The sequence below is a fragment of the Colletotrichum fructicola genome (assembly GCF_000319635.2).
Source record: "Colletotrichum fructicola Nara gc5 chromosome Unknown KSG_Nara_v1_contig03, whole genome shotgun sequence".
In the NCBI taxonomy this organism is placed as follows: domain Eukaryota; kingdom Fungi; phylum Ascomycota; class Sordariomycetes; order Glomerellales; family Glomerellaceae; genus Colletotrichum; species Colletotrichum fructicola.
Genome location: NW_027094053.1, coordinates 5,096,397 through 5,116,798, shown reverse-complemented (window position 1 = coordinate 5,116,798; position 20,402 = coordinate 5,096,397). Strand labels below are relative to the sequence as shown.

Here is a 20,402-nt window from a genome sequence, read left to right as displayed (position 1 = left end):
TCTTAAAAGAGTTACAGTTGCCCTCGAACTTCAAGCCAAGATTCAGTACCATCAACCCCGCATTTCGCCAAGATCGCTATCATTAATTTCTCATCAAAGTCTCACCTTGATAAGCAAAGTTCACATCGATCAGTCGCAATGCCTGGCTTGAAGGACTTCCGCGTTCTCACCTTCGACGTTTACGGAACTCTCATCGACTGGGAAGGCGGAATGCTCACGGCCCTGCAGCCCCTTTTGGACGACAACAAGCGCACAGACTTCACCCGCAAGCACCTCCTGGACGTCTACCACGAGCTTGAGGCCAAGCAGCAGACAAAGACGCCAGACATGCCTTACTACCAGCTCGTGGCCACCATTCATCCCCAGATTGCTGAGAAACTTGGCCTCGCAGCTCCGACGGCCGAGGCTTCGAAGGCCTTCGGCGACTCAGTCGGCAACTGGCCTGCGTTTCCCGACACCGTGGACGCGCTGCGCCGTCTTCAAAAATTCTACAAACTCGTCGTTCTGTCCAACGTCGACCGCGAGTCTTTTGCGAAGAGCAACGCCGGCCCGCTTCAGGGTGTGCCTTTTGATCTTGTGGTAACTGCGCAGGATGTGGGGTCGTACAAGCCTGACCAGCGCAACTTCAGCTACATGCTGCAGAAGGTCAAAGAGACATTTGGTGTGGAGAAGGACCAGGTGTTGCAAACGGCTCAGAGCCAGTTTCACGACCATCACCCGGCTAAGGAGGCGGGTATCAAGTCGTCTTGGATTGTCCGACCCGGTGCGGTTATGGGAAACAGGGATGTTGAGATTTTCGACTTCAAGTTTGACACGTTGGGACAGATGGCAGATGCTCTTGAGAAGGAGCTGGCATAAGGGACATCTCATTTGAGTTCGGGCATTTTAAATTGGTTCTAGTGGTGTCGTGAATGAAATAAGCATGAGTTAGAGACCCTAACGAACTCTTCACACTGCGTCTAAGTCGCCTGCTTACATTGCGTGTGTTTGATCTCTCGAATGAAGAGAGATGTTCAACCACTAGACTTAGTCTATAACTTAGAGGATCTTTCTTCATCATTCTAAATCTCACAATGTCTCTATCTTATCAGTGTTCATTCATGAGTAGCCTTACCACGCAATGCGTCGCTATCATCAGCTATTATCTCTAAAGATAGGCGTAGGAGTTTGACGGCCGGTTATGACAACCGGTCGATGCTCCCGGTACGGCAATATGGAGATTCTACCATGCGATGAAAACATGACACATGATAATTCCAGTTCAAGTTGGTTTATTCTTGATGTTTACTTCATGAGGACTGTGCCGAAAGCCCGAAGTGGGGTACACAGGAGCTACCCATGTCCACCGGTAAGCTCAATCTGTACACCATAGGGCTGAGAAAAAAGTTCAAGTACGCCCTTGAATCGACATCTCTCGTCAATTCACCGCTTTTAGTCGAATCGGGGTCTGATGCGACATTGGCCAACTTCGGAGCCTCCGCACCGATCCCGATCCCGGGGCCCGGCCCGGCCGACACCGGGGCTGCCAAGTCGAAGACTGCACTAGCGTCGAAGCGGGAGGAACGTGGGGGAACTTCCAGTCTGCCACAGTCGAGCCAAATAACTCAACACACGATCCTCTGTCACATTAACGTAATGTAATTGGGTCACCAACCTCTTTTAGACTTCGTCACATTGCACTCGGTAAACTACAGGTCAAAATACAGTGTAAAGCAGTGCAAGCATGGCATCCGACCTCCTCGCCGGGTTTCCGGCCCAAGCCCTAGCTAAACCGTCAACCAAACTCCGATTTGCAGATGTAAGCGGAACCCATACGACTAATATGTGCTCAGTTTTCATCGTACTAATCATCCGAGTAGGTCGCAGTTACCGCCACCGCAAAGGATTTCGCAGGTATCTACAGAGGCAAACAGTATCACCAACCAGACTTCGATGCAGTGCTCGACCGCGCGCTCGCCGCAGGCGTTGAGAAGGTGATGCTGACGGGCATGTCTCTTTCGGATGCCGCAACGAACCTATCCATCGCAAAATCACGCCCAGAGGGTTCATGTTTCGTCACGATCGGCATCCACCCGTACCACGCAGCCGAACCGGATACAGAACCGGATGGCGGCGAGGACGGCCACTTTGCCAAGCTCGCGCAGACAGTCCGTGATGTGTTGGTCCCGACGTCTGGTGGGATCAGTCTGCTGGCCGCTTTCGGTGAGCTGGGTCTGGATTACGACCGGCTCAATCACGCCTCCAAGGAAGCGCAGGTCCGCACGTTCAAGCGCCAATTAGACCTCTTCGTTGCGGAAAAACTTGATCTGCCGCTCTTTTTGCACTGTCGTGCAGCGTATGATGACTTTGTGGAGGTTATCAAGCCGTACCTCCCCAATCTTCCCCGTCGAGGACTTGTGCACTCCTTCGTGGGGAGCGCGGAGCAGATGAAGGGGCTGGTTGAGATGGGTTTCGACGTTAGTGTCAATGGCTTCAGCTTCCAGGACAGGGAAAGCTTGGAGATGGTTCGAGAAATTCCATTGGACCGGCTGCAGATCGAGACAGATGCGCCTTGGGGAGAGATCCCTGCCGGCTCGGAGGTGGCGAAAAAGTACCTTACCAACGCCCCGAGTCTGCCCCAGAGTAAGAAGAAAGACAAGTTCGAGTTGGGCTTGATGGTAAAGGGGCGCAATGAGAGCTGTACGATGGATCGAGTTGCGTTCGTGGTTGCTGGGTTGAAGGGAATCACCGTGGAGGAGGTGGCGGATGCTGCATGGAGAAATAGCGTGAAGATGTTTGGTTTAGGAGAAAAATGATAGTGTCGGTAGCAAAAGCACAAGCTTAATTGATATCGAAGTCTTCGCTCTCGTGGTAAGAGCTTTATATCTGTTGGGTTCAAGACGGAGCCAAGCTGAACTGGGCCGAAAACATTGTCCCCTTAAAGCGTCTTCTCAACCAGCACGATCCCCTCCGACTCAACTGCCTTACGAATAGGATCGCAGATTTCCGCCTTATAGGGGGCTAAGACTCCAGGGACATTGAGCGCAGGCTCGCCGTTGAGTAGCAACTGAGTTGCAATGCCACAAGTTACGCCGACCGACTTGGCCATCGCCGAGTACTCATCTGGTTCTCCAAGAAGCTCCAGAGTTGAGGTGATTGTGTCCTACCCAGAAGCCGCCGTCAGTTTCAAGGGCCACACTATGAATGAACAAGACAGGGATCCCGTTACCTTGGAACCATCCTTCCATTCAACAACAAACTTGTGCTGAAGCATCACCAGGTCTCTCTCTCCAGGTTGGAAGCTCATGAGCTTCTCGAGTTCGGCGCATAGAGTGTCCAGAAGATTGCCCCGAAGAGTGGCCGGCTTGTCAGAGAACAGACCGATCCATCGCAAGCCTTCGATGATATCCTTCCTCTCAGCGTTACTAGTGAAGTCGCAAAGCTCTTCGGTACGATTGATCAAGGCCCTGTGCAAGTCAGCGAACATCTCTAGTATACACCAAAGCCAAGCCATCATACTTTTCATCAAAGTCTTCGGAGTTGATGCATCTTCCCAAGACCTCCTTCAAAGTCAGCCCTTCATTCTTAGTGGCCAGCCATTCCTTGGGCTGTGTGTCCAACCACCCCATCCTGATCAGCGCCCCCACGAAAGCCGGGTTGCCAGCATATCTCAAAGACCCGCGGATGACCGTTTCTGCCTCGGGTATGTTGTAGAACTCGCGAAACGGGACGGAGTTGCGGTTGGGATACGCAACGAAGGAGTACCCGTCCACGACGTGGTACGGCTCCGTGTGCGCCATGAGATGCTGATTGGAGATCTCAAACACCTTGCCATCCTGGAGGAAGCATGCCGAGTTGAACTGCGACAGTAGAGCTCCGCGCGGGGACCAGGAGAACTTGAACTTAAGGGGGTTATCGGCGCACTCCGGAGCAGGCAGACCGCCGCAGTATGAGTAGAACTCCTTGACCTGGCGCAATACATTAGCAAGAGCGGTGCTCCGAAACTGGTTCCAGTGCAGCTTCCCACCTTTCCGCCCTTGGCATGCACTTCATCAATGGTTTTGATGGCGTACAAGTGGTCAACTCCAGGATCGACTCCAACCTCGTTGAGAACCGTGATCCCAGCTGCCTTGGCTTCGGCTTCCAGCTCTCGGATCGCAGGCGAGACGTAACTCGTGGTCACGACGTGGGTCTTTCCGCGGATCGCCGCCTTGATCACCGTTGGATGATAGATGAAGGGCACGAGGGAGATCACCACGTCGTGTTCGGTAACGTGGGTGTCCAGTTCAGGAGAGGCAACGTCGAGAGCAATGGCGGTCGCCCGGGAATGGTCCGCGGCAAGGGTCTGGGCTGTGCTTAGAGTTCGACAAGCTAAGAGGGAGCAAGTCAGCTTCCGGTTTGGCTGGTTCTTGGAACGGGTCAAGAACCAATTGTCAGTTTGTTCCGTTCATCGCGAATGAGGTAATCAACACAGGGCTTGGCGACGAGGCCGCTTCCGAGAACGAGGATTCTTTTGTCAGTAGACATGACGAACGTAGCTTGGCGATTTTCGGCAGTGGTTCAGTTGGCTAGTTGCTGGGAAGAATGAAATTGGACTGATGCTGCAACTAACATATTGATGGTGCCAAGAAACCCAGACTTATAAACGAATTCACCGTGAGCGTCGCCATTTGGCTGCTGATAGGCTTTGAGTCCCGGACACTATCTTCACACATTTCATCGAAACACCGTGACTCATTCGGCGAGAAGATTCCTGCATGGCGTCCTAACCTGATAGATGGTTTCACAGACGTTGGTGAGAACCAATTTGAGGCTGCGTTGAGATATGGCCGTCCCGGAAGCGGATCGGCCGGGCGGGGGTTATCGGCGACACACCGCAACGCTCGGGATCTCCTGCCTGAATCAGAGCTCCAGTCACATATCCTTCCGAATCGAGAAACGCAGCGTCTAAAACAGGCCTAAACGAGTCAAATTTGTCAGCGAGAACAATTCAATTGACAACCGCAATTGATGAATGGGGATTCGTAAGGTACCGGGTAACCGCTCTGTATCTTGGCTTGAACCCCCATGTCCACTACCGCGATTGTTGACACCGATGATCACTTGCCTTATTTTTAGTTTGTTAGCAACACTTTCGTCACAGGACCCTCAATTCGATTGCTCGTTAAGTCAGTGTCGGACATCATGTTGTTGAGCTCGGCTGTTGGCAGGCATCTCCGCGCTGGCCTCATCTCAAGAGGTCCAAGAGTCATCACCCTTCGTAGATTGCGCGCCGTTCTCTGCACAGAGTTCTCGGAAAATTAGCGTCCCTTTCTAATGGCAGATATACAATTATCAGGCAAATGAATAGCATAGGTCGCAAAAGACTTCAATCGTCATCGAGACAAGAAAGATGCGCAGCTGTTGATGGCTGACAACGGCGAGCGAATGATTGGGCTATTGGACTTCGGAGACCCACAGCCATATTGGTGAGCTCGGTGAGGCTTGGCCCGAGCTCCTTCACCGAGGAGCACACCACCTTATTACATCACCCATTCTGCCATCCGATAACAATTTCGCATTTCTCATCAATCGCTCCCGGTTGACCACCCCGCCAAACGCACCACCACACAGCCCAACATGTTTGTCAGGTCGTTCGCCCGCTCAGTAAGTTTCCTTTCTCCCGCATTCAACCCCATTGAGACAACCACAAAGAACCAAGAGGCGCTGACCCGACGTCGCAGAGTTTCGTGCGGCAAGCAGCCGGCCCCGCCGCTCGCCCGCTGGCCTTCCGCGCTCCCATCCCCTTCCTCACCCAGCACCGCCTCCTCTCCGACGAGACGAAGCAAGCGATCGAGAACGCCGTCGGCGCCGCCCCCGTTGTCCTCTTCATGAAGGGCACCCCCGAGACCCCTCAGTGCGGCTTCTCCCGCGCCTCCATCCAGATCCTCGGTCTCCAGGGCGTTGACCCCGAGAAGTTCGCCGCCTTCAACGTCTTGGCCGACCCCGAACTGCGCCAAGGTACGAATAATACAAGCTACCAAGAGATACGAACATGAGAAGGAAGACCAGATGCTGACTATGGGCGCACAGGTATCAAGGAGTTCTCCGACTGGCCGACCATCCCCCAGCTCTACGTTGAGAAGGAGTTCATCGGCGGCTGCGACATCCTCGTCTCCATGCACCAGAACGGCGAGCTCGCCAAGCTGCTCGAGGAGAAGAAGGTTCTTGTCGCGGCCGAGGGCGAGAAGAAGGAGGAGTAAAAAGAAGGATATTCTTAGACATCCACGCTTGAGGAGAGCGTTTTCATGTTTTGTACGATTGTAAAATACCAAGGGAAGGCAGCCACGAAGCGAAACAGGTCCCGGGAAATAGAGTGGTATTTATTTCATCTGCGATATCCGGAAAATCTCCATTCATTTTTTGCGCATATTCACATACTGCTGGTCCTCGTCCAGGGTTCTTTCATTTTCCATCACATTACATATTAACGCTTACAGCGCCGGGTACGCTCCGCCGTCGCCACGCATGTCGCTGCCTGCCGACCACACGCCGGTTCCCTCGATGGGGTCGACGTGGTACCTGATGATCTGGCCGCGGCCAAACAGACCTCTTTCCGAGCCGGTGACGACCTCGACCTTGTGTCCCAGCTTGCGCAGGCCCTCAACGGTCTCCTCGGGCATGCCCTCCTCGACACTGACGGTCCAGTCAAAGTCAGCGTCCTTCTCAGGCAGACCAGCAACGATGCACACGCGCGGCGCATCGAGCGTCTGCTGCGGCGTGAGTCCTGCGACGATCTGGCCGAGAAGAACCTGGACGTGACCCTGCGGCTGCATGAAGCCGCCCATGACGCCGAACGCGCTGTGCAGCGAGCCGTCCGCCTGGTTTGTCACCATGCCCGGGATGATGGTGTGGTACGGGCGCTTGCGGGGCGCCAGCTTGTTGGGGTGCTCCGGGTCGAGGCTGAAGTTGGCGCCGCGGTTCTGGAGAGTGAAGCCGCAGCCCTTGGGGATGATGCAGGTGCCGAAGCCGCCGTAGTTGCTGTTGATGAATGATGCGGCGTTGCCGTGGGCGTCTGAGACGGTGAAGTAGACGGTGTCGCTGCTGCTCAGAGCAGGGGAGACGAACTTGGGGGGCTCGCCGGGGTGCAGCTTGTTCAGTGCCTTGCTGGGGTCGAACAGCTTTGCGCGCTGGGCGAGGTACTCGCGCGAGATGAGGCCGGCGGAGGGCACGTTGACGACGTTGGGGTCGGTCACATACCAGCTCGCGTCAGTGAAGCCAAGACGGAGAGCCTCGATGATGGCGTGGAGGTAGGGCGCCGTGTTGTGGTCCTCGGCGGACCAGGCAGGGACTGCTCCAGATGCCTGCAGCTCCTGGATAATGCCAAGAGCCATGAGAGCAACAATACCCTGGCCATTAGGCGGGTGTTCCCAGAGCTCGACGCCGGCGTCGACGAAGTCGGCATTGCCGTTGGCCTGTTGCTGGTTCTTGAGAACAGGCTTAAACTTGAGAGAGATGGGGTCGACAGGCTCGCTGCCAAGCTCCAGATGGTTGGCCAAGTCGTCGAGCTCGAGGTGGCCGCCCAGGTCCTTGACGACCTTGACCAGCTCCTCGGCGATGCGGCCCGTGTAGAAGCCCTTCTTGCCCTCCTTCGCGAGCGTGCGGAACGTTTGCGCCAGCGTGGGGTTCTTCATGATCTCACCCGGGTTGGGCGCTCTCACGCCGTCCGCGGCCTTGGGGTCCTTCTTCAGCATCTCAGCGAAGTTGGGCGATGCATCTCTGATTTGAGGCTCGGCTGTGTTCCACTACTTATCATTAGCAGCGACTTTCTTAGTATTGAGAACTTTGTACATACGTATGAGCTTGTCAGCTCACTGACGGGGAAACCCCCCTCACCAAGCTCAATTGCCGGGGCCAAAATCCTCTCCATGTTGACATTGCCGCTGCCGAAGCGCTCGATGGAGTCAACCCACCCAGCAGCCGCACCAGGGCAAGTCACAGCGTGAACACTCTTCATAGGGATCTTTCCCTGCTCGCCATCCTTGAGACCGAGGTCCTTGCGGATGGTCTCGAGGGTAGCGTTCTTCGCTGAGCGTCCTGAGCCGTTCATGGCTGAGACCTTGCCGGTCTTGGCGTCGTAGAAGAGGATGAACATGTCGCCACCAATGCCGGTTGAGCACGGCTCAGTCATGTTCAGACCTGCGGCTGAGTGTATGTTCTTGTTAGCAACTTGAACAAAAGTCCCAAGTAGAGTTGTACTGACCAACCGCGACCGCTGCATCCTGTTACATTACATTCAATGTCAGCCGCATACACCCCGGAAAGAGATCTGAAGGATCGACTTACTGCTGCATTGCCGCCAGCTTGCAGGATCTCAATACCACATTTCGCGGCGAGAGGCTGAGTGCATGAGACGATGCCCTTGGTGCTGTGAACGACACTGCGTCTGCTGGGAAACTTGACAAACTCCTGCGCCTGGGGCGTGAGGAGGGCGCTGGTGGAGAGGGGCATTATGAGTAGTCGTTGGTGCGGGGTTCTCGCCGTCGATAAACCGGAGACGAAAGCGCGGGGGAGGGGTTCGACAGGTGATGAGGGAGCGAAGAAAAAGCGCGATGGGATGAACACTTTTTTTCGGCGAGTCGTTGACAGATCGGTTGTTGACGGTTTCAAAAAAGCGCAGTATCAGTCACAATAAGAGGGGGAAAATTGGATGGCGTCAATGATTATGTCGTGATAACAGCGAACTCGGAGGTGGAGGGCGCCGAAAAGAGTCGTTGACCGTTGACACAAGGACGTTTTAACCGAGCAAGGCGCGAACAACAAGCCAGGCCTGTTCTTCTCTTTTACAAAGACGAGGAGGGGGAGCGGGGATGATGGAGATTCGGCGACGCGGAACGGGCAAAGCTCATATGTAATGGAACCTGCTGGCTCTTCTTCCTTGCCGGGACACACCAAGGACGGTGTCTTTCATTCGCCCTCTCGCTGAAGATTGATCATGTACGTAATGCCTAGGGCCAGTTCTTGCCGATGGGAATTGCCAAGTATGGTAGGTCGATAAGAGAAGCAAAAGAATTCCCCGGTTTACCTAGTGTAGCAGGGTGGACGGCCGGTTTACGCTAGTGGAGCTTGTCGGATGCTCCGCTCTGTCGGTGCTGCTGCCGAGATTGTTGATTCGACTGATCGGTTTATTGATGGTGTGGACAAAGATCGCAGAAGAGTCATGGATAAGAGACAGAAGCTTCGGAGAGTTGGGTGATTCGCCGTCTCTCGTTCAATCAAGTGCCTTAAGTTTTTGATGTTTTGACGTGCGCTTTGAGGAAGAGGGAGACAGGTTGGGACATCCGTCTGGTTTATCAATCATTCGGCCTTTACCTTTTTTGACACTTATTCAAGACTTAGCAGCCAGCGCCGTTTTTGCAGCATTGTCGTTTCCCACTGTAACCCCAACGCAGCGCCCCGGCCGTCCAACGTTCCCAGCGCCCAGCATCGGCCGCGGCCGTCGGCCAAAACGGATGGGTGGTCCAGAGCGACGAGGTCCGAAACTCGGGGCTTGTTTCACTGGCACGGTTGAAAGGTGACAGAAGTCTAACGACGACAAGAAATTGGAATTACAAAAACGTCAAATCTTCATGACAAGGGAGCGCGGTCTTGTATCGTCCAACCCCGGGCCTAAGGTTTGTTCTTTTCGTTTTCTCCTGCTCGTTTTCTCGTTTCTTTCGGATGCGCGCACCCGGACTTTTTTTTGCCTTTCTGTTTCTTTTAAGCCTTTTCCACGCCTGCAAGCAATCGCAGTTGATGATCAGCGGCTGCTCCCGTTGAGTTGGAATAAGAACAAGTCTATTTTGCGAACTGCCACCCCGAAACGTTGGTTTGATCCGAACGAAGACGAGGAGAATGTCGAGGGCACGGGCTGCTGGACACGGGCTTTGCCAGGCGCGCGGTAAACTTCCACGTATGGCCTTGAACAATAGGAATTTCTTCGATTTTCCTTTTGAGGATGCGCATGGCATCGTTGGCTTTATCTTTTTCTGCTCACCTGCTGTCCCCCGCAGTGTCTTGCATCAAGACTCAATAACTGGAAACCCGAACTCCTATTGGTTCCATCAATCTCATCTCAACCTCCCACAAACACAGCTCGGAAGAGTGTCTCGAGTAGTTCTAGAAGACCCAGGCTGCTCCGCCCTCCAAGCTCTCTCGCCGGTGGAGACGGAAGCTCCAGGATAAAGCTGCCAAGCGCATCATCCAGTCCTAACTCAATTGAGGTCATTTATCGAGAAAGCCAACGTGTGTCTGTGAGTCATTGGCAGTGCAGAGGAAAGTCAGTCTGGGATTGGGACGAAAAAAAGCCGTTGTTTCGCCTTTAGGTTTTGCGCTTGTCCCATTCGTCTTCGAGATGCCATGCACCTTTCACTCTGCAGGAGTCGCCAGGTGGTGTCGATGATTGGACCGTCACATGCTATTTCTCCTGTGGGTATCCATGGCTATGAGTGAAGAGAACCTGACGTTTTCGACGATTTTCGTTGTTGGTGGTTCATCGAGTCTAGCCCATGGTGTGTGTATGACTTGGCTGATGACACACGTCTCTGCCTCAGCGCTCGAAGCACATTCCCGGTCGATGTTGTCATCGCGATGGAGCGCCAAGTCGTTGCAATCCTGATACGACTGGCTCATCCGAATCCCGTGTCTGTCTCTGGAAGCTGGATGATTATTCTCCGCGCGGCAGATCATCTGCGCGACAATGGAACGTGGCCATCGGGTTCAGGGTCAGCGATTGGATCATCATCGTCTAAACGGGTGGGATACCGGTGATGGTCTCTAATGTAACCCATCGGGCCGTGAAACTCAACTGTAGAAATCATAAGCAGAAAAATGAGCTTCACGGGGTTACACGCGGATGCCGACGATCCGATGATCTTCAGGCCACCATGTGCCCACGCAATTACGACATTCGAGGGTGCCACATACGGCAAGGCGCAGCAAAAAGAAAGGGACCAAGCAGAAAAATGCGACGCTGAGTCTCTATGAAGAGCCCTGATGGTTGATTGATATCACGAGCGCTATACACACAGGCACGCCAACGTTCCAACATTGAGACGACATCATCCCACTTCCAACTCCAGCTCCTCAAACCTTGAACCGGAACCCATGCGTGGCAGCCTCTCCAGGCGCAGCGTTGATGGCCCCCTCGACGTGCTCGCCCCTCTCGAGCTTCTTGTTCAGCCGCATGAGAACCACCCTCAGCACCGTCGCCGCGCAGATGGCGATGAAGCATGCGACGCAGTTGTGGATGAACGCCGCCATGTACTGCGGGCTGGCGCTCTTGGGGTACAGGTAACTCGCGTAGATGCTGGAGCAGTTGGACACGGCGTTGATGAAGGCGAGTGCAGAGGCGCGCTTCGCGGGCGGGCGTGGCAGGGTGTTGCTGATCCAGGCCAGCGCCGTCGTGTAGCCCGAGTAGACGCCCGGTACGAGGAGCATCATGGCGACGTAGCGGGGCGCGGTGGCGTGGGTGGCCGCGCCGATGATGAAGGCCACCATGGCGACGCACAGCGGGAGGATGATGTGGAAGTAGCGCTCGCCGGTGCGGTCGGCGTGCCAGGCGTTGAGGGATGTCGTGATGATGCAGAGGACGTACGGCGGGCAGGTGAGGAGCAGGGAGATGACGTTGTTGTAGCCCAGGGTTGCGACGACGGTGGGGAAGAAGTTCGTGATGGAGGCCGAGGCGACGATGCTGAAGATGAGGACGAGCTGATGGGTGTTAATAGGTTGACACGGAAGAAAGTGAATGATGTGAGCATACCAGAATCCAGGTCTTGACATCTTCCAGCGCAGTCTTGAATCCATGCCAGAAGGTCTGCTGCTGACTTCCTGTCCAGTCATCCTCGCCAATATCCTCCTCGAGTCTCCAGATAGCCAGAGCCTGTTCCTCCTCACTCAACCATGATGTCGTACGGGGAAAGTTGGGTAGGACCCAGTATGCAGCGATTGCGATAGCAACAGTCACGACGCCCTCGATCAAGAACAGCCACTGCCATGCTCCGAGACCTCGAGCACCATCCATATTGCCCGTGATACCAGCCGAGATGAGACCTGAGAAAGCGCCAGAGATGAGAGAGCCGGTGTACAAGATTGTCGTTCTCAGACCCAGCTCTTCACGCGTATACCAACAGCTGAGGTAGTATAAGCAGCCCGGAAAGTACGCGGCCTCCACGAAACCTGTTTTCTCTGCGTTAGATCTTAAAGCAAAAGAGGGCTCGAGCTTCACCTACCCAAGAGGAAGCGAACGGCAAGAAGGCCGGCATAATTGTGGCATGCTGCCGTTGCGGCAGAGATGATGCCCCAGACAACCATCTGCACAGACAAGGTCAGTTTATGCCAGTGTTTGACATGTCACTTTGTGTATCGACTTACACATGTAGGAAGGTAGATTGCTGGTTTACCGATCTTATTCAAGAAGAGATTCGAAGGCACTTGCATGAGCAGGTATCCCACGAACAAGATACTGACCGCCGTCTGGAATTGGTTCGAGTCGGGGTCCAGCTTGAGGTCTCGTTCCAATCCCGCCAGACGGGCCGCCGCGATGTTGTTTCTGTCGATGTAGTTCCTACTCCACGTCAGTCTCCAATTCCTGACAGGTCAACCCGCAAGACCAAGACCTACAAGATGTAGCAGATGACCGTCATCGGGAGCAGGCGCAAGTCGATCCGTCGTCGCAGCTTCTTCTCTAGCTCGGCGCGATACTCATGGCTCATCGCCGCCACAATGGGCGGTGGCTGCAGTCCTCTCCGCTGTGCCTGGGCCTCAATGGAGGCTTTCGGAGCCGTATCGTCGGCATCGTTGGACCGGTGGTCGTGGTGTAGCGAGGTGTGGTCAACCTCCGTCGGCTTTCCGTCCGCCATTTTCCTTCCACTTTCCTTGTTGCTCACTTTTCGGAACCTGCGTTATCAAATACTGGCTGCTAAATGAGTCGACTGAACGTTTTTGCCGATGCGCCGGGTCGACAAGAGAGGAGAAAGCAAGCACCGATCGCGCAGAAGTAGATCACCAAGGGGACATGAATCCTTCATGTACCATTTAGAAGAGCGGACGTCGAACCTCTTTAACTCCGCACCTCCCAAAGCTCTAGCAGCTTTCCGCTGCGGAAAAGAGGAAACCACAAAAGACATGGGGGGCGGCATTTGGGGGTGGTCATGTTCGGCTCGGTTTCGTCCCATGCCGTTCTACCCAAGTCGGGGTAATCACCGTCCCTCCCCCGTGGGGTAGCTTAATCTCACCCCAGCCATTCAAATTTCTGGTGTGGCAGAACTCCCTTTCCCCTCTCGACCAGGTAATGACAATCTTCTTCCCCATTTTGCCATCCAACCACGCGCTGGACAGGTGCGACACGGGACCGGATGTCGGGATCGTCCCAAAGATAGTCGTCTTTCGCGTGGCGAAAGCTTCGTGGGAGAAGTGCATGAGCTTGATAGGACCGCCATTCTGGTGCGGAGAACCTGCAGCCTGCATCTCGAAGCTGCGATGTACGGTGCAAAGGAAGTTCTAAACGGGTTCTCGCGGAAAACTTGGAGCCCGAATTCTTGGTTGGCAGATCAAAGCCAAGACTCGATAATGAGACCACCTCGTTCTCGCGTTCGGCGAATATTTACAAATACGTAAAAGAAGCCATCGCAACCACTCTGTTGAGCCTGGAGATTGGTGACGGCTCCAAGCCAACACGGAAAAGGGACCACACACCGCTGGCGAAATCCGGGGTTGGGTCCCGTTCAGAGGCAAGTGTGCGGGGGAAGGGACTGGGGTAAGGCGGAGTAACTCCGACTTTCGCCCAACAAATGCGGCAATGTAATACGAAAAAAACTTGCCTGGTGAAGAAGAAATATGAGACGGAAATATATACTCGCGAAATCGCGCCCTAGGGAATTGGCGTCTGCATTTCTCAGGTCATGATGGCACGACAACCCAAGACACAGCTAGCGCCCCATTCTACCTGTCTCACCGCGATCTTGGCGGTTCATGTTGCAGCATCGTGCAGATGGGAAAAGAACCGTTTGAAAACCATATCTAATGCCTTGCAGATAGAAGAAGCACACTTGCAGCTTCGATGTTTAACTCCACCGACGAAACGGGACGAACTCCCGAAAATGCAATGACGACAGGGCTTGCACTTCGGCCTTTTTGTGATTGGCCCAGAGCAACGGCGAAGCTGGTGAGGGGGGGGGGCCTAACAGCCTGCTTGCATAGAAGCATATATCTTTCATAATTATATCCCGCGATGATACTACTTACATACCTGACTGCTCTCCATTCTAGTCTTGCATTGAGGTTGTGAAACAGCTTTAGTCTGACTTAGGACTTTTGATGCAGTGTGATCTTCAACTTTACCATTTTGTGTTGAATATACGAACCCAGTTTGTGCCCGAGAGGACTCGTTACTGCCTATTTCGGAAGAGTCTCAGGTTCCCTGGATGACGGAGCTTGTGTCTACCTCGCTACCTAACAAGCTACGAAGAATATCGAGTTTTCTGCCTATCACTGCAGGTTATGGTCATAAGGGTTTCACTTGGCTGTCTTACAAGGCAGCTAATTGCGTAAATCGGGTCCTCAGTTGAATGTATAAGATGGCTTCAACTCGGCCACCCCCTTTGTTTCCCCGAGTGATTTCCTCTACTTCTATGAATTTCTGCTTTTAAAGGGAGACTTCTTACCATGTTGGACCCCCTCAGCAACCACAGAGTACCCTTGAGTGCTGCCCCGGGACAGACAACTGAAACCCACCGTCAGGAGACAGTCACCGTGAACGAGGACGTCCGCGCGAACGTTACAGAAGGCGAAAATGATACCCGGTCCACGAGCCGCACAGATGCAGGCTACAGTACTGTACCGACAAGCGATACAGGTTCCCTCACGTCCGGGGAGGAGACGGCTATTGATTCCCCCAGAACAGAGGAGTGCCAACGAAAGCCACCGGAGCCACCGGAGCCAACGGAGAAGCTGGATATCTTAAGATCATGGCTATTGGAATTTCTGGCCCTCTTCGTTTCAATCTTCTCTTATGCAGGAATTATAGCAATTCTTGGTGCTTACAATGGCCAACCCCAGCCTGAGTTTGCCCGCGATGTCAACATCAACACAATCATCGCGATCTTGTCAACCACCCTAAGAGCTGCTACGGCTTTCATTGCAACTGAAGGTAATATGAAAATGTTAGTCTATCTTTTTCATCTTCCATGCTAAAATATTATATTCATCGGGCAGTCAAAATGGGATTGGTTAGAGACACCGCGTCCTCTACGCCATGTTAAGCATTTAGACAATGCTGGCAGGGGAGCTTGGGGGTCAATCAAATTTCTTTTCTTCGTATCAAAGCCGTAAGTTATCGTAATCTTCCAACTAGAAAGATGAGGATAATTCTACTAATACTTGCTCTCGTATCCCAAGTAGAACCTTAGCTATTATCGGCGCCCTCCTCATGATGACGTCCTACGTAATTGACCCCTTCTCACAACAACTCGCCAAAACGTATCCTTGCAACATAGCCTATGAGGATACGGCTTCAATAGCTGTTGCGAGACGAGTCCACGGATACACCCATATCGACCGCCCACCCATGTGGGCAGCTGCAATGAGCGGTCTTATTTACGGGGTGGCTGAAAACATCCAAAGTCAATTATTTCAATGCCCATCAGGAAATTGCACCTTCGCCATGAGAGCGGGTATCTCACACACCTCTGTCGGCATGTGCAGCACCTGTACCGACGTTACGTCTGACTTGATGGAGGTATACCTGCATGATGAGTACAACGGCACGATGTACCACTTTCCTCAGAATCCGAACTTGAACCTTACTTGGCCACCTCCAGAGTTCGAATCACCTTACTTCCATATGAGGGGTTATTCTGAACAAGAGAATGGGGGACTGCATTACGGAAAATCTGGTGATTTGAGAACCACGACATCCATTATCTCATTTTCAGCTGCTTCTTGTGCAAAGCAAATTGGGGGAGGATATGTTCACAACAAAACAACTTGTCGCATGATGAACCCCGACGGCCTCGAGCGATACGTCAGCTGGAAGGAAAATATTGGAATCGTCGCTGTAAACTGCAGCCTTTCGCCTTGTCTGCGGCGCTACAGCGGAGAGATATCACATGGCAGCCTGAAGGAAAAGTTGGTATCGCAAGAGCCGATGGACTACGGCGAAATTGATGAGACAGTAGAAGGGTTTACGTATCATCCGTGGTTCATCAAGCTCCTTGAGCCATGTGAAGTCGGCGGCAAATGGTATGATTCTTCCAACATAACCGAAGTACCCAAAGATGGCACTTGGATTTCTTGGAAAAATCGCGACAACAGTACGCATGAAGGGCCACGTGACTGCGTCATTGGTATGCGATCAACCCTGAGCGACCTTATCGTTTCTTTTCAGCAGGTAGCCATCTACGGTGATCTTCATTTCTACGACCGGATTGCAGATCCCATGTCCAGGGTTTGGCTGCCTGCTGTGGACAAATTGGGCAACGCAACGCTTGAAGCAATCTCCGTTGCTTTTGATGGTATGGCGACAGGATACACCGATTTCATGCGGAATAATTGGGAGGAAGAACACAGTGACCGCTATAACGTTGTTGGGACTGCCTACAAAAGTGCAGTTTGCATACGGGCAGACTGGCCGTGGTTAGTTTATCCAGGAGTTTTGCTCGTTTCCACAATTGTTCTGCTAGTCTCGGCGAGTATCTACAGTATGAGAGAAGGAGGAAAACGGCCAGTGTGGAAGTCGACGATACTTCCTTTTCTGTTTTACAATCTCAAGATGAGTCGGGATGAAGATCAGGATCAGCCGGACAAGAATGGCATGGACATGCCGCTGCTGCAGCTTAAGGAGTTGGAGACGCTGGCTGACAAAATCGTGGCAAGGTTCAGCGCCGATGCTGCCGCGCCTGGATTCATTGTTGAGAATGATGGAACTAGGAGTAGTGGTGCGAGTACAGGGCAGCAGGTCGGGTTACTTCGCAGAATTTTCAAGCCAAGGTCAGGCTGACGTCTGGTACATCTTACTTAGTCCATGGCCAAATACTCAATTTTCATTTTCATTGATCTTCCGTGTTTTTTCACAAAAGAGTTCTGGCTAACCGGGCAGACACCTATCTTGTATACTAAGGTAGGTCTACTCCTTTATTTCATCTTAATAATTTATCGTCCCTGTCATCCCTGTCATTGCTGTCATCTTTATAGTCTCTATCCCCTTTTCTCCCTGTTTCTAATGTCGTCGGTGTCGCCGCTGTCGTCGTCAACCCGCCCGGATAGCAAAACTCCAATAGAAAGAAATAAGCTAGAGGCATCGACAGATATCCTGCTAGTCTCACCTCATCCCCGAAAGCTCTAGAGAGCCTTAATGAAAGGATTGCAGCTCGAGATGTTTTTGATAGATTTAGCAGCTCATCACTCCCTTATTTTATGCAGGCGCGCATAATCTATTCATTTACCGAAGCGTTGCAACTACGCCGTCGCGATACCCAGACCGGCACCGAAAAGTCCCCACCTTTACCCCGCAAAACCTCTTTGCGCTCGGCAGTTATTCTCCCGGGCACGGGGCACACCTTCAAAGGGGGCGGGAGCCCGAAGGCGCAATCAAGCTTCGGCCCAACAAGAGGACCAAGACATGCGGCTCGAAGCCCGATTAACATCGGACGCAATCGCGACCACCAAACATTCTCATAGCTAATCAAGAAAACAACCGCGGCTGAACCAAGCAACATCCCAAATCAGGGACACGCAATGGCACGCGACGGCACGCGACCATGGTTGAAGTAACATCGATGACGACGACAAACATCCCCGCCCCGCCAAAAACAGCAATCACATGATGACGCGACGTGCAGATAAGAGTGCTGCATCGCTCGCGCCAACGCCCCAATATCGGCGATAAGCAACTCCCAAAAAGCAAAAACTAGCGGAATATAATTCAAGAACGGGGGCGCAATGCAACCAAGATACAATTTCGGGTAGTTCCCAATGTCACCCCAGATCCGAACCATGGAAAATAAACATTCACGAAGGCGATACCCTTTTCGGGCAAGCAGAAGTCACTTTATCGCGAAAGACAGATGTGAGATCCAAAAGTGTGTTCCAATAACAACAATGACAGGCTTAGCATTATGGATTACTATGTACAATAAGTAAACAAAAATTATGTGTCTGCTGTGCTGTGCTTCCTTGCGTAATTACACGTCCCCTTGCAGCGTCCCCTGTAGTAAGAAATATTCACATAAGAAAATGTTCACGTTATATCGTCATGAGAGAGAGTGTCGTATGTGCGATGTGTGCGATGTGGTGAAGGCTGGTGCGTTTAGACACCAGAGTCCTCCTGGTGGACGGAGTCCTCGAGGGCGTAGGCGTTCCAGTTGGCGCAAGTACTGTTGAGGGTGTCCTGGTTGTAGAGGGCGCCGATCTCGTCGGGGCGCTCGATGAGCTGGAGGGCGAAGCCGAGGGAAGTGTGCCAGCCGATCTGTGAATATTGTTAGTCGAGTGTTGTGAGAACATGTGCTATGAAAGGGATCACTTACGTGGCAGTGCATGAGCCAGGTGCCCGGGTTGTCAGTGTAGAAACCAATGACGAGGTAGCCGGAGGCGGGAAGCATGGCGACATCGCGGCGGGGAGCGTTGGTGGTCTGCAGAGTGACGGAAGAGTCGTAGGTGCCGGTGGCCTGGGCAAGAATCCAGAAGTCGTGACCGTGGAGATGGATGGGGTGGGCGAGACCAATGGGGTTCTGGATGATGAAGTGAACCCAGACGTTGGCTTGGTCAAGGTGAACGATGTTCTGCTGGGTGGAGTAGGTGTCGTTGCCGTCGATGACTTGCTCAACAGTAGGGTAGCCCCAGTCGGAAAGGAAGGTGCTGTTGTTCAGGGTCCACTTGAACTGGCTGCTGACAACCTGGAGACCGACAGTGAGGGTATCATCGTAAGTCTGCTGGCCGGCCTCGATAGCAACAACAGGGACCAGGTCAGACATGGACTCGTCCAGGCAGTTGTCCATGTAGGTGCCGATCTCGGTGGTGGGGTCGGCGGTGGAGGAGGAGTCGTAGCGGACGATGCCCTTGATGTCGAGGGTGTTCTCGTTGGAAGAGCAGGTGAGCTCGGGGACGGCGCGCAGCCAGTAGTTGTCAGTAGCCTGGTTGGCACGAACGATGACATCGTAGCGCTGGCCGATACCGATGGAGATGCTGGAGGTGTTGTAAGGGTTGATGGGGACGAAATCGGCAGAGATGACCTCCAGGGTGTGGTTGTCAATCATGAACTTCCACATGGTGTCGATGGCACCGTTGACCAGGCGCATGCGGTAGGACTTTCCAGCCTCAAAGTTGGTGGTGAAGCGGGAGCCGCCGCCGTTGTACATGCCCGTGCCGTTGATCAGACCGGTGTTGGCGGTAGGGGGACCGTTGGTGGCTGCGGTGGGGTAGAGCTCGTCACTGGTCTGGTGGAACCAATCGCTGAGCATGATGGTGCCGAGATCTTCGTCGTAGGGGGCGGAAGCAGGGCCGTTGACAATGATACCACCGAAGAGACCGTTCCTGGGATCTGTCAGATAGGGGTCTTGAGACTATTGAATTCGGAAAACTTACCAGGCCTGGAGGGCAAAGTGGCTGTGGTACCAAGAAGAGCCATACTGAGACGCGTGCCAAGTGTAGGTGATGGAGTCGCCGGGAGCAGTCGGGCACTGAGTGATGGAAGCAACACCGTCGGCCTCGTTGGTGTAGTTCTGGCGGATACCGTGGAAGTGAAGAGATGTGCCGTTGTTCTGCATGGAGTTTCTCACGTGAACGACTAGATGTTGTCAGTAACCAGATCTCGCAGGCTGGTCCTTGCTGCTTTAGACTTACCGACAGTGTCACCCCAGTCAGCAATGATGGTAGGGCCGGGAACGGATCCGTTGACGGCGAGGACGATGCGCTCGACACCGTCGGGAGCGGCGGTGGTGTTCGTGATGTCGAACCAGTACTCACGGATGACTCCGGTGTTGGGAGCCTCCTCGTACCAGTTGGTGTTGAGATCGTAGGTGCCATCCCAGCAGGAAGGGTTGGTGGCAGAGTCGAAGACACAGTCTTGACGCTTCTCGATGAGAGAGGGAGCGGCGGCCGTCAAGGCAGGGAAGAGGAGTGCAGCGCACCCCAAAAGCGAGTGTTTGTACATGATTGTTGTTGTAATCGAGTAACGAGTGTCGAAAACGAGAGAATGTTCAAAGAACGAAGATCAAATGCCAAAAACGAATGTAGGCAAGAGAGAGAAGGAAGATCAAGCTTGATGAAGCGGATGATGATGTTCTGGAATGGATCAACAGACGGGAGATCTGACTTGCCTTTATACAATTCGAGATTCGATCACGACATGGACGAGATGCACCCAGTCTCACCAACTTCGTCTAAGCGAGCCGAGAGAGCCAGATGCCCTC

General features: G+C 53.3%; 7 protein-coding genes across 7 annotated transcripts; 3 read left to right on the top strand and 4 right to left on the bottom strand.

Moving 5' to 3' along the window:
- Window positions 1–138: 138 nt before the first annotated feature.
- Window positions 139–858, top strand: CGGC5_v006225 (uncharacterized protein; the record flags this gene model as incomplete). Its single annotated transcript, XM_032022883.1, has 1 exon — window positions 139–858. One exon carries the CDS (start codon window positions 139–141, stop codon window positions 856–858), a length of 720 nt encoding a protein of 239 aa, XP_031880198.1.
- Window positions 859–1,723: 865 nt separating this feature from the next.
- Window positions 1,724–2,795, top strand: CGGC5_v006224 (Deoxyribonuclease Tat-D; the record flags this gene model as incomplete). The annotated part of the gene is made up of 2 exons (XM_032022882.1): window positions 1,724–1,798; window positions 1,860–2,795. The coding sequence occupies 2 exons, from the start codon at window positions 1,724–1,726 to the stop codon at window positions 2,793–2,795; spliced, it is 1,011 nt and encodes a 336-aa protein (XP_031880250.1).
- A 122-nt stretch (window positions 2,796–2,917) lies between these two features.
- CGGC5_v006223 (Saccharopine dehydrogenase) lies at window positions 2,918–4,506 on the bottom strand (the record flags this gene model as incomplete). The annotated part of the gene is made up of 5 exons (XM_032022881.1): window positions 2,918–3,142; window positions 3,209–3,446; window positions 3,499–3,947; window positions 4,007–4,350; window positions 4,407–4,506. The coding sequence occupies 5 exons, from the start codon at window positions 4,504–4,506 to the stop codon at window positions 2,918–2,920; spliced, it is 1,356 nt and encodes a 451-aa protein (XP_031880197.1).
- A 1,092-nt stretch (window positions 4,507–5,598) lies between these two features.
- Window positions 5,599–6,221, top strand: CGGC5_v006222 (Monothiol glutaredoxin-5; the record flags this gene model as incomplete). The annotated part of the gene is made up of 3 exons (XM_032022880.1): window positions 5,599–5,625; window positions 5,703–5,979; window positions 6,052–6,221. The coding sequence occupies 3 exons, from the start codon at window positions 5,599–5,601 to the stop codon at window positions 6,219–6,221; spliced, it is 474 nt and encodes a 157-aa protein (XP_031880196.1).
- A 231-nt stretch (window positions 6,222–6,452) lies between these two features.
- Window positions 6,453–8,469, bottom strand: ywrD (Glutathione hydrolase-like YwrD proenzyme; the record flags this gene model as incomplete). Its single annotated transcript, XM_032022879.2, has 4 exons — window positions 6,453–7,763; window positions 7,814–8,163; window positions 8,222–8,240; window positions 8,305–8,469. 4 exons carry the CDS (start codon window positions 8,467–8,469, stop codon window positions 6,453–6,455), a joined length of 1,845 nt encoding a protein of 614 aa, XP_031880195.1.
- Window positions 8,470–11,082: 2,613 nt separating this feature from the next.
- prlL-23 (MFS transporter prlL) lies at window positions 11,083–12,857 on the bottom strand (the record flags this gene model as incomplete). The annotated part of the gene is made up of 5 exons (XM_032022877.1): window positions 11,083–11,706; window positions 11,759–12,174; window positions 12,228–12,309; window positions 12,370–12,562; window positions 12,619–12,857. The coding sequence occupies 5 exons, from the start codon at window positions 12,855–12,857 to the stop codon at window positions 11,083–11,085; spliced, it is 1,554 nt and encodes a 517-aa protein (XP_031880261.1).
- A 5,444-nt stretch (window positions 12,858–18,301) lies between these two features.
- Laccase-4 (Laccase) lies at window positions 18,302–20,143 on the bottom strand (the record flags this gene model as incomplete). Its single annotated transcript, XM_032022875.1, has 4 exons — window positions 18,302–18,460; window positions 18,519–19,524; window positions 19,576–19,777; window positions 19,834–20,143. The coding sequence occupies 4 exons, from the start codon at window positions 20,141–20,143 to the stop codon at window positions 18,302–18,304; spliced, it is 1,677 nt and encodes a 558-aa protein (XP_031880255.1).
- Window positions 20,144–20,402: the final 259 nt, after the last annotated feature.